The sequence below is a fragment of the Eretmochelys imbricata genome, chromosome 7 (genome assembly GCF_965152235.1).
Source record: "Eretmochelys imbricata isolate rEreImb1 chromosome 7, rEreImb1.hap1, whole genome shotgun sequence".
NCBI lineage: Eukaryota > Metazoa > Chordata > Testudines > Cheloniidae > Eretmochelys > Eretmochelys imbricata.
In genome coordinates this window covers 81,449,583-81,462,887 of record NC_135578.1, presented here as the reverse complement: position 1 = coordinate 81,462,887, position 13,305 = coordinate 81,449,583, and the positions used below count along the sequence as shown (strand labels likewise).

The window sequence follows — 13,305 nt, the reverse complement described above, 5'->3', positions numbered from 1 at the left end:
GAGAATAAACCTGGCTAGCCCAGCTGGAGCTAGGCAGGTGAGTATTCCCCAGTTAATAGTTTCCCCATTGTTTCCTTGGGTATCTCTGATACTTTCTCTGACAATACGGTACCTTATCTTTGCTGCTGTTTCTCCTCTTACAGCCTTCTTTGATTTGACTCCTTGTAACCAGGCAGGGTATCAAGCATATGAACTGAGGTACACATGATGTTCATAAAAAAATTTCCTTTTCTCCCTCATTTGCCACAGAAATAAAGGGGACACTTTCCATTATCATGCAGTGTAAGATGTTTGAGACTGCTTCCCTGAAATCAACACTCAAGGTTTCGAAGCAAGGACAGCTAGAGAGATCCTTAGCCTAGAAGGGGACTTTTCTTAACTACTTATGCTGGGAAGAAGATTATGAAGTGGGAGGCAAAAAAACTAACAATTTTGGGAATCATTAGGAAAGGGATAGATAAGACAGGAAATATATTGCCTCTATATAAATCCATGGTACGCCCACATCTTGAATACTGTGTGCTGATCTGGTCTCTCCATTTCAAAAAATATATATTGGAATTGGAAAAGGTACATAAAAGGGCAACAAAAATGGTTAGGGGTATAGAACGGCTTCCATATGAGGAGAGATTAATAAGACTGGGACTTTTCAGCTTGGAAAAGAGACGACTAAGGGGGAATATGATAGACGTCTATAAAATCATGACACGTGTGGAGAAAGTAAATAAGGAAGTGTTATTTACGCCTTCACATAACAGAAGAACTAGGGGTCACCAAATGGAATTAACAGGCAGCAGATATAAAATAAACAAAATGAAGTATTTCTTCACACAAGGCACACTCAACCTGTGAAACCCTTTGCCACAAGATTTTGTGAAGGCCAAGACTATAACAGGGTTAAAAAAAGAACTAGCTAAGTTCATGGAGGATAGGTCCATCAATGGCTATTAGCCAGGATGGGCAGGGATGCAAAACCATGCTCTGAAGTGTTCCTAACCCGTTTGCCAGAGACTGGGAATGGGCGATGGAATGGATCACTTGATTATCTGTTCTATTCATTCCCTCTGAAGCACCTGGCATTGGCCACTATGAGAAAACAGGCTACTGGGCTAGATGGACCACGGGTCTGACCCAGTATGGCCATTTTTATGTCTGAAGTCCTTTCTTACAGGTTTGGTGTTTGTAAGACATGCTTTTATTTCGTAGGCAGAGTTTTCTAGAGCTTCCCTAAACAATATGAAATCTAGTCAGTTAAAAAAAAAGTATTTGAATGTAGTTTGAGATACTACACTGAGTCCCTGACATATTTTATGGCTTCACCCCGCTGTTCTGTGTCTGCTTTTCAAATGTATTTTTCTCTCCCCTTTTGCTGTGGGCGGACTATGCACAAATAACCTGAAAAACAAACCACACCCCCCAGCCTGTTATCAACTCCACCCATTCAAACTGCTCTCCTCTGTAACACCAGCAGCAAGGAGCGGTGACAGTGCCACGAGCCCAGCCGCACTTCAGACGAGCTGGCGGCAGCAGCGTGAGGCTGGGCGGGGACAGAGCAGATGCGCTGTAATGCCGGTCTGGATTGTCTCCGGCACGGCGCAGTGGCCCTTGAAAGTCACATGGCACTTTCAAAAACGTTCGCCGGGCGGCTGCTCGTTCTACGGAAGCCCGGCAGGCCGGCCCGGGAATAACACTGTACCCTCCCCCCCCCCCCCCGTCCGACGCACTCGGGACAAAGAGCCACAGCCTGCTACCTGGCAGCGACGCCCCCTCCCCCCAACGTGCCCTGCGCGAGCCGCTCGCTGCGCTGGCCGGCCTTCCATTGGCTGAGCGCCGCTCGCGCCCGCCGTCCCCCCACCAGCCTGCACCACGCGGGCAGGTACTTCTGTCCCGCCCCTGAGCTGAGCGCGGCGTTACAGAACCTGCGCGACTCTTCCAGGCTGGCGGGACTTTAATTCCTAGGCGGTAGCGCCTCCGTCACCGCCCTCTCCGCCCGGTATCGGGTCTCTCGGCTTCCACCATCGTCATGGAGCTGGGGCGGGAAGAGCAGCGGGTGCTGGCGGAGCTGATGGAGAAAAGCGCCTGTGAGGCGCTGGCCCCGGCGGAGAGGTACCGCCCGGGGGAGGGATCCGCCACAGCGCGCGTTGTTCGAAGTAGGAACGGGGCTCAGGGCCAGCCGCCTTCTCAGCCTCCCCGGCCCGCTCCGCACTCTCGCTGCGGGGCCCGAGCCCCCCTTGCCGGCCCCTCGCTTCGGGGGATCCCGGCGCCCTGTGCCCAGTTCCTCTGCCCCGGGGGGCCGGCCCCGCGCCGGGGGCTGTCAGTCCGAGCCCGGGGAACGGCTCGGAAAGCAGCGGCGATTGTAGCCCGAGGTGTTTCACTGTGGCTGGTGGCCAACAGGCAGTTCTCTGGTAGGAACTCGGGCGCATTGTGTCCCGGAACCAGCTTCCAGGCTGCGTCTCTGTACTGAGGAGAAGGGTGGCTGCGAGCCACAGGGCAGAGCTCCCCGGTCTGTCTTTGGGGTGGGTGGGAAGGCGTCTCTTTCAAACAAAACAACAACGTCCTTGGAACAAATTGAATTTGGAGTTTCTAGACCAGCGGTTCTCAAACTTCATTGCACTGTGACCCCCTTTCTGAGGACAAAAATTACTACATGACCCAGGAGGGGGGGACCAAAGTTGGAGCCAACCACCTGGGGGGGCAGGAGGGGGCAAAGCCTGAACTGCTCTGAGTGGGGGGGGGGGTCCAAAGCTGAAGCCCAAGGGCTTTAGCTTCAGGTAGAGGGCTTGTAAAGTGAGCCCTGCCGCTGCCTAATGCTGAAGCCCTCAGGCTCTGGCTTCAGGTCCAGGCCCAGCCTGGCGAGTCTAAACCAGCCCTGGTGACCCCATTAAAATGGGTTTGTGACTGTACACAACCCATAGTTTGAGAACTGCTGTTCTAGAGCAGTTCATTGTTGATGTAGGCTCCAGAGCTCCTTCGCTATTTTCAACCAGATTTCCCGGAAAAACTCTACCTTGGGATGACACATGGCAGAGGAATGAAAACTTGTTTTACGTTAGGAAGCTTGCTTCAGACTTAAATATGGAGTGGCTGTGACCTCCAAACACCACTGTGTATTTGGTTGCATTAATGTAACTGTTTCTTAAGTTTTCAGAAGAGAGCAGTTGACTTAAGTGACACAACACTCAGCAAAGGTTTGAACAACAGATACCGTATCTTAAGAATCAATGTAGTACAGAAAAATGACGATGATCCTGAGAAACACCTAACAATTACGGCTTCTCAATCACTTGAAGATACAGAACTGTGTATTCTAAGGAATGACTGGTAACTGATATGTAAACATAAATATTTTCTGTGAGGGGATATGGTGTTCTATTATGAACTAAGTTCTCTGCATGCTCTCTTCTGGGTGGGGTTTTTATAGGGCTGTCAAGTGATCAAAAAATTAATTGCACGATTATACAATAATAGAATACCATTTATTTAAATATTTTTGGATGTTTTCTACATTTTTCAAATATATTTCAGTTACAGCACAGAATACAAAGTGTATAGTGCTAATTTTATATTTATTTTTATTACAATTTTCTGCACTGTAAAACAGCAAAAGAAATAGTATTTTTCAGTTCACCTCATACAATACAATATGATGTGATTTGGAATATCAGAGACTTGGTGGGATAACTCAGCTGACTGGAGTACTGTCATGGATGGATATAAACTGTTCAGGAAGGACAGGCAGGGCAGAAAAGGTGGGGGAGTTGCATTGTATGTAAGAGAGCAGTATGACTGCTCAAGCTCCGGTATGAAACTGCAGAAAAACGTGAGAGTCTCTGGATTAAGTTTAGAGGTTTGAGCAACAAGGGTGATGTCATGGTGGGAGTCTGATATAGACCACCAGACCAGGGGGATGAGGTAGACGTGGCTTTCTTCCAGCAAAAATGGACGTTTCTTGCTCGCACGCCCTGGTTCTCATGGGAGACTTCAATCACCCTGTTATCTGCTGGGAGAGCAATACAGCAGTTCACAGAGAATCCAAGAAGTTTTTGGAAAGTGTAGGGGACAATTTCCTGGTGCAAGTGCTGGAGGAACCAACTAGGGGCAGAGCTCTTCTTGACCTCCTGCTCACAAACTGGGAAGAATTAGCAGGGGAAGCAAAAGTGGAGGGGAACCTGGGAGGCAGTGACGATAAGATGGTCGAGTTCAGGATCTGACACACGGAAGAAAGGAGAACAGCAGAATACGACCCTGGACTTCAGAAAAGCAGACTTTGACAACCTCAGGGATCTGATTGGCAGGATCCCCTGGGAGAATAACATGAGGGGAAAAGGAGTCCAGGCGAGCTGGCTGTATTTTAAAGAATCCTTATTGAGGTTACAGGAACAAATCATCCTGATATGTAGAAAGAACAGTAAATATGGCAGGTGACAGCTTGGCTTAACAGTGAAATTCTTGCTGATCTTAAACACAAAAAAGAAGCTTAGAAGAAGTGGAAGATTGAACAAATGACCAGGGAAGAGTATAAAAATATTGCTCAGGCATGCAGGAGTGAAATCAGGAAGGCCAAATCATATCTGGAGTTGCAGCTAGCAAGAGATGTTAAGAGTAACAAGAAGGGTTTTTTCAGGTATGTTAGCAACAAGAAGAAAGTCAAGGAACGTGTGGGCCCCTTACTGAATGAGGGAGGCAACCTAGTGACAGAGGATGTGGAAAAAGCTAATATACTCAATGCTTTGTTTGCCTCTGTCTTCACGAACAAGGTCAGCTCCCAGACTACTGCATGGGGCAGCACAGCATGGGGAGGAGGTGACCAGCCCTCCGTGGAGAAAGAAGTGGTTTGGGACTATTTAGAAAAGCTGGACGAGCACAAGTCCATGGGGCTGGATGCGCTGCATCCGAGAGTGCCAAAGGAGTTGGCGGATGTGATTGCAGAGCCATTGGCCATTATCTTTGAAAACCCATGGCGATCGGGGGAGGTCCCAGACAACTGGAAAAAGGCTAATGTAGTGCCCATCTTTAAAAAGGGAAAGAGGAGGATCCAGGGAACTACAGGCCAGTCAGCCTCACCTCAGTCCCTGGAAGAATCATGGAGCAGGTCCTCAAGGAATCAATTCTGATGCACTTAGAGGAGAGGGAAGAGTCAGCATGGATTCACCAAGGGCAAGTCATGCCTGACGAATCTAATTGCCTTCTATGATGAGATAACTGGCTCTGTGGATGAGGGGAAAGCAGTGAACGTGTTCTTCCCTGTCTTTAGCAAAGCTTTTGACACTGTCTCCCACAGTGTTCTTGTCAGCAAGTCAAAGAAGTATGGGCTGGATGAATGGACGATAAGGTGGGTAGAAAGCTGGCTAGATTATCGGGCTCAACGGGTAGTGATCAATGGCTCCATGTCTAGTTGGCAGCTGGTATCAAGCGGAGTGCCCCAAGGTTCGGTCCTCGGGCCGGTTTTGTTCAATATCTTCATTAATGATCTGGAGGATGGTGTGGACTATACCCTCAGCAAGTTTGCAGATGACACTAAACTGGGAGGAAAGGTAGATATGCTGGAGGGTAGGGAGAGGATACAGAGGGCCCTAGACAAATTGGAGGATTGGGCCAAAAGAAATCTGATGAGGTTCAACAAGGACAAGTGCAGAGTCTTGCACTTAGGACGGAAGAATCCCATGCACCGCTACAGGCTAGGGACCGAATGGCTAGGCAGCTGTCCTGCAGAAAAGGACCTAGTGGACGAGAAACTGGATATTAGTCAACAGTGTGCCCTTGTTGCCAAGAAGGCTAATGGCATTATGGGGTGTATAAGTAGGGGCATTGTTAGCAGATTGAGGGATATGATTGTTCCCCTCTATTCAACATCGGTGAGGCCTCATCTGGAGTACTGTGTCCGGTTTTGGGCCCCACACTACAAGAAGGATGTGGATAAATTGGAGAGAGTCCAGCGAAGGGCAACAAAAATGATTAGGGGTCTGGAACACATGACTTATGAGGAGAGGCTGAGGGAACTGGGATTGTATAGTCTGCGGAAGAGAAGAATGAGGGAGGATTTGATAGCTGCTTTCAACTACCTGAAAGGGGGTTCCAAAGAGGATGGATCTAGACTGTTGTCAGTGGTAGCTGATGACAGAACAAGGAGTAATGGTCTCAAGTTGCAGTGGGGGAGGTTTAGGGTGGATATTAGAAAAAACTTTTTCACTAGGAGGGTGGTGAAACACTGGAATGCGTACCTAGGGAGGTGGTGGAATCCCCTTCTTTAGAAGTTTTGAAGGTCAGGCTTGACAAAGCCCTGGCTGGGGATTGGTCCTGCTTTGAGCTGGGGATTGGACTAGATGACCTCCTGAGGTCCCTTCCAACCCTGATATTCTATGAATACTGTAGTGCAATCTCTTTATCATGAAAGATGAACTTAGAAATGTAAAATTATGTACAAAAAATAACTGCATTGAAAAATAAATGTAAAACTTTAGTGCCTTCGCAGTCCTACTTCTTGTTCAGCCAATTGCTCAGACAAACAAGTTTGTTTACATTTGTAGGAGATAATGCTGCCCGCTTCTTGCTTACAATGTCATCTGAAAGTGAGAATGGGCTTTCGCGTGCCACTTTTGTAGCCGGCATTTCAAAGTATTTACATGCCAGATATGCTAAATATGCATATACCCCTTCATGCTTCGGCCACCAATCCAGAGGACTTGCTTCCATGCTGATGACACTCGTTAAAAATATAATGCGTTAATTCCTTGGGGGAGAATTGTATGTCTCCTGCTCTGTTTTACCTGTCTTTTGCCAATATTTCATGTTATAGGAGTCTCGGACCCAGCACATGTTGGTCATTTTAAGAACGCTGTCACTGCAGATTTGACAAAACACAAAGCGGGTACCAGTGTGAGATTTCTAAAAATAGGTAGAGTATTCAACCCAAGGATTAAGACTCTGAAGTGCCTTCCAAAATTTGAGGGATGAGGTGTGGCACATACTTACAGAAATCTTAAAAGAGCCACGCTCCGAAGCGGAAACTACGGAACCTGAACCACCAAAGAAGAAAATTAACCTGCTGGTGACATCTGACTCCGATGATGAAAATAAACATGCGTTGGTCCATACTGCTTTGGATGGTTATCGAACAGAACCTGTGAATCTTTAGCGCATCTGGCACGAAAATATCTTGCGACGCCAGCTACAACAGTGCCATGCGAACACATGTTCTCACTTTCAGATGACATTGTAAGCAAGAAGCAGGCAGTATTATCTCCTGCAAATGTAAACAAACTTGTTTGTCTGAGCAATTGGCTGAACAAGAAGTAGGACTGTGTGGACTTGTAGGCGCTAAAGTTTTACATTGTTTTATTTTTGAATGCAGTTATTTTTTGTACATAATTCTAAATTTGTAAGTTCATCTTTCATGATAAAGAGATTGCACTACAGTGCAGTATAAGGTGAATTACAAAATACTATTTTACCATTTTTATGTTTTTATTACAAATATTTTCACCGTAAAGTGAGCACTGTACACTTTGTATTCAGTATTGTGATTGAAATGAATATACTTGAAAATGTACAAAAACTTCCAAAAATATTTAATCAATTTCAATCGGTATTCTATTTAATAGCGCAATTAAAATGGCGATTAACAGCAATTTTTTGTTAATCACGTGACTTAACAGCGATTAATCGACAGCCCTAGTTTTTTACTATCTTAAAGATGAAAACAAAATTCAGAATATATTATCTTAATACAATTATATAATATCAACTCAATATATGACTTAATATGGTATCAACATGTTAGTGTCTTTTATTAATCTTGAGAGCAGCTGGTATCAAATGTCAATTATATTGTCTTCTAGTCTTCACATCATTTTGTCATGGCTTAATACTCTAACAAATATGCAAAATGGTGAAACTGTAAATGTGCAGTTTTATGTGCTAATTGCAGCAGTTTGTGCTAATTGAACTGATGACATGGCCTCCAGGAACACTGATTCTGTAAAGAATGTAGGTTGCACGTTTCTCAAGATATACTGTCTCAGTAAGAATAACGGTGTCATAAAGTGAGTTTCATTTCAGATCACTAAATTTGAGAGGAGCTGTTTAGGGGAAAATACAGCGGAACTAGTTTAATGCAGAATCCCTATCCCCTGGATTTCATGGGCTCAGTTTTTGGGAACTCTACTCCAGATGCTAAAGTTGGCAAACTTCAGTTATATGAAGATAGGGCAATGCCAAAAAGCAATCACTTAAAATAAGTTAAAGACAGGCTTTCAAGAAGAGGATAACTTGTGGTAGAGAATTAAAGTCTTGGTTGGGATGGGACACTTTCAGAGTGTGATTGCTTTTATAAGGGGCACTGGCAAGTAATTGTTCTCAGTTGTTGTATTATATTGGACAATCTGGTAGAATGTCTTCCTGATTCTGTTCTATTCTGAAGTCACTACTGCAGTTCTTCTTAAAAATTTATCTTAGATTCTGCTTACAAATGAGGCTATATAGAACTGATAAAAATCTTGCAGAATTCTATTTGACGTTACTGTAAATGAGTAGAAAGTCAGTTCTGTACAAAGTCCATGATCATGTACAAGATCTGAGTGCAAAACATACTGGATTAGTTTGTGAGACTGCTTTTGGTGGGGTTTGAATTATTTGAGTACATGTGTGTTGTCTGTAACAGAAATTTGTGCAATTTTTTTTTTTTTTGAAATACGCTTTCTCTCAAATATTAAAAGATACTGTTTCTGTAACAGTCAGTGAAAATCATGCTTGTTTTACTAGTGTAAATTGCTTTTTATTTAATTTGTTTTCAGTGTTTTTTCCAGGCTGACTTTTTGAAAAATTGGATGGTTTACTCTGATTTTGGAATATGAACTTCATTTCTAATATATCCTTATGTCTTGCAAATGGTTATTGCAATTTGTAATTACTTTATAGGTATTCTGTTCCAGTAGTTCCAGGAGACATCATTCACTTAGAAGGAGATTGTCATTCTGGTACCTGGATAATAAATAGGGACTCTGGATATCTAATTCTGTACCCAGATTTGCTGCTTTCTGGCACTACAGTATCAAATAGTATTCGATGTATGAGAAAAGCAGTACTGAGTGAAAAGTTCAGGGTGAGTACGGAAACCATGGAATATAAAACATCCTAAAACTGGTGACAAATCACTAAAAAAAAGTCCATGCTTTGGAGCAGGGACATGAAAATTGGCAGATAGTGGCATTTGTCTGGGTTGTGCCTTTTGCCATCCATGTGAAAATCTACTGAAATTTGGCCAAGTTATAAGCCTTTGGAAAAAATCTTAGTTTGCATGTTATCGGAGACTTTGTGGAGCTTTGCAACCAAGTTCACTGGAAAATTCCTTGTGTACTGAGTATAGGGCTGAGCAGGACTTTACCTGTAATTGCAGCTTTGGGCTGCTGCAAGCCAGGGTTGGATCCAGGCGCGGGAACTAAAAGCAGGGAGAATCTTCCTGTTCTCTCCCTATTGCCTCCTAGGCAGCATGGGTGAGGAAGCAGCCTGATTTGAATGCAGAGAGGTGGGGAGAATTCAAGGTCCCATTCCAGTGGACTGAGGAGAGGCTGGTCCCTACTGCTGGCAGCAGCATTCGATGCATGCTGGAATGAGCGTGGTGCTGGAATGAGCCCGCTGCTTCCTGCGTGGGGGAGCGGTGTGCTTGTTGTGATTTTTTTTATTTATTTTCCCCTTGTAGAGTTGTGAGTCCAGTTCGCGGCAGATGCTGATTGGTACAATCCTTCATGAAACTTTCCAGCAAGGAGTAACAAATAACTTTGCACAAGAAAAACTACAAGAACTTGCCTTCAGAATTGTCCATGGACCAAAGTATCTAAAAGAAATGTAAGTGACATTGCAGATATCTGTGTCTAGATTTGAAGGATGGAAGAAGATAATAATTCTGTCTTCCAGGTGAAGTGTCTGTGGTGCAGTAACTCTTTTAAAGTGCAGGATATTCAGAAGCAGGATTATTAATTCAAGAATATTCCACCAAAATAATCTTTGTGTTTGTAGAAAGTATTCATGGCTTTTATAAAGACACTTCCTGGTCTGAGAGTAAAATATTTCATTTAAATTGAATTCAGCAACTGAATAAGATGTACAAAACCATAGCCACTCACGGGAGAGGTGAGGAAAATTATTCTTTTGGCAGGGTGGGCAAGTGGATTTTTTTGGCCTGGGCTATTAGATTGTCACAAGTTTTGCAAATCTGTGCTAAACGTGACACAAATAATTAAAAAAAATACTGTGCTGATCCCTAGAAAATTCTCACCTGACAAAGCAGTGAGGTCTCTAATTTTTTTAGAGTACTAATATAATTATTTTATACCACTAATCTTAGATTCTAACTAGAAACACTAACAGTTACAGAAATCTGTCTCTTCAATTCCCAAACTCCCATTTTGTATTTGTGGCCAAAAGCGACAGAAGACTCTACATTTTGATCTGAAGGCCATCAGATTTGTGATGATGCTAATCTCAAGACTTTGATTAACTTTGCTACAAAGTCCGTCAATTATGAATAAGGCTCTGTGTTTGTTACAGAGGTCATGGAAGTCATGGATTCTGTGACTTTCTGTGACTTCTGCAGCAGCCCTGTGCGTCGGGCCCAGGAGCTGCCTGAGCAGCTTGGGCAGTCCCCCGGGTCAGTCGCACCAGCTGCTGCTTGAGCGGTCTCTGCGCGCCGCCCTGCGGTTCCGAGCCAATGGGAGCTGCAGAACTGGGGTTTGGGGTGGAGTGGAGGCAGCACATGGAGCTCTAGAGAGCTGGGGCCGCTGCTTCCTTGGAGCTGGGTAAAGAGCCTGCCCCAGCCCCACCAACCCCCCTAGCACCTGCAGCACCCCCCGACCACCTGCGCCCCCAGCACCTGTGGCTCCTCCCCAGCATGTGTGGCACCCACCAAACCCCCTTTCCCCCAGTTTTAGTCAGGGTATTTAGTAAAAGTCATGGACAGGTGTCAAAGTCAGATTCAGGACTCACATAATTTGTCAGACCACTCTGTTTATTAGCAAAGCGCTTTGCCAATGCACCCAGATATAAATGAGCCCCCTGCAAAAGCTCAATTTAACTTATTTATACAGAAGCCAAAGCCAATTTAACATAGGAGACAAAAGGAAGCAGAAACTGACAAATATACATACATATCTTATTTGCATACTAACATTTACTAATCTCCTAGCTCAGTAGGAGCTCTAAGTTAATTAGTTTGAGGACCCATTGTCTCACACTCCTTAATGTTTCTCTTCCTGACAACTATATTTCAACAACTCTTCAAGCAGCATTTCTTTAATGAATTATAATTTCAATATAATTCATTCTACTTTCACACAGGTTACAGGCCTGTGAATTTTTATTTACTGCCCATGACCTATCCATGACTTTTCTTAAAAATACCTGTGACTAAAACATAGCCCTAATTATGAACTTGAGTTGTGCAGAAAGTACTTTGTAAATCACAGGCTGCAGGAAAAATTTTAATGGTCACTTGTCCATGGACAGTTAGAAGTTCAAATGTACTGAACTGATAAGAAATATATTTGTCCCAATTCTCAGATTGGGGCCTTATTCTCCCATGCGAGTTAACCATAGCAGCAATATTTCATTTTATCTGAAGGTATTTTTTGTTTTCTACTTGCTCTGTTGGCAGCTATTGTGGCAGGTTTCTTGATTGTTAATTTTTTTTGTATTTTCCTTCAGTTCTTTTAGTGTCTAAATTTGTCATCTCTTTAAAATAAACTAAAATGCCACTCCTATTGCTCTGAGCTTGAATTAAAATTGAGACCATGTAATTCAATTTAAGTAATTCTAATGCATAAATAAACTTAAGGATGATGGCTGTCAGGTTTGAAATCTAGACCTGATAATACAGAATACAACTAATCTAGTCCTTAGTTGGTGCTGCCTAACATTATAGGGGAGTATCCTGTGCCTGTGTTCACATAAATGTTCATAGTCCCCTTTGAAGCCTTTTCTTTTGTTTTTAACTGAGGCTAATATTTAGTAAACTACTTCAGAGTGCACAAATATTTGTGTGTAAATCTTTCAGCAGAGACTTAAGTAATTTTTCTTTTTATAGCGGTTTATAACTAATTGTCTCAGATGCTCCATTGTTGCACACTCTTAACGTCACATAGTGAGCAATCCCACAATGCAGAAAGTTTAAACACTTGTGTAAGTCTTTGAAGGATGGAGGCCCCAGTAAACTAGATTGCATATTCAGTTTTGAGTCTATTCTCCTTCACCCTATATTATTCCTTATTTTCTATGTAGTACTTAACGAGTATGGGTTCACTTGTACAGGTACTACTTAAATCTGAAACAAGAAGAAATCATGCAAGAGATAGAAGAATATCTTCCATCAATTTCTAAATGGGCAGAAGACTTCATGCACAAACCTAGTCAAGCTAACCACAACAAAATGCAGATAAAACTGTAAGAAACCATTACTTGCACATTAAAAACCTGTTTTATTGTTACCTAGCAAAGATGTCACTAGTGAAATTACTTTACTTTGTCTCATTAATTTGTTCATCTGAATTTTAAAGCAAAAACCTTTTATTCCTTTCTGCATTTATCGATGCGGAGCTGACTCATGGCCTTGCTGCCTAGAAAGTTGGCCTTGTTAAGCAAAGAATGACTTGGTCTACAGTGAGCTACTTGTTTAGCTGCAGCTGCATTGATTGGGAAACAATATTACAGGTGTCCATGGTGATGGAGAATGGATCTTGTAGAAATAACACCTTTTGTTCTTAAAAAGATTCTAGTCACAGTAGTCAGTGTTGGTCAATTCACAGAGTAGAAATTTTGGCACTGGAAGAACTAGCTTATTTAATCAATTGACTAAGCTATAAAAATATATATAGTTAAGATTAAAAATCTGGCTTTCATCATACTTGCTCATTGCAAAGTTTTCTTCCTGTCCATGCTTCTCTGCCATTTAGCTGCCTGCTCCCATGGATGTAAAGGCCAGTCACCTGGTCCTCTATTTCCTTCATAGTTAAATTGGCACGGTTGAGGAATAAAAGTGCTTTTTAAATAGTATTAACTTCAAGGTAACTTTTAAAAAGGTTAAATATTTTGAAGATCAAATAAGGCATGTTCTTCAGAAGGAATTCATGACACTTTCAATTAAGTTTTTGCACATCTGTAACAAACATTTAAATATAATTTTTAAAAATATAACTTCTTCAGACTGAGAAATTACCATATCAGTGTACAGTTTAAGGTAGCCTTTTGAGTTGAGGCCTGATCCATATATAGAAAGTTTGCTTGAGTGGGCCGTAACACTCTAACTATCTTAAATTA

General features: G+C 43.0%; 1 protein-coding gene across 1 annotated transcript in view; it reads left to right on the top strand.

The window, feature by feature from the left end:
• Positions 1-2,003: 2,003 nt before the first annotated feature.
• DNA2 (DNA replication helicase/nuclease 2) overlaps positions 2,004-13,305 on the top strand; it is a 34,620-nt gene continuing 23,318 nt past the window's right edge. Inside the window, exons 1-5 of the mRNA XM_077822618.1 lie at positions 2,004-2,106; positions 3,142-3,321; positions 8,917-9,100; positions 9,698-9,843; positions 12,301-12,432. Coding sequence (XP_077678744.1) covers positions 2,024-2,106; positions 3,142-3,321; positions 8,917-9,100; positions 9,698-9,843; positions 12,301-12,432 — 725 coding nt within the window. The 5' untranslated portion in view covers positions 2,004-2,023. The remainder of the gene's footprint in view (positions 2,107-3,141; positions 3,322-8,916; positions 9,101-9,697; positions 9,844-12,300; positions 12,433-13,305) is intronic.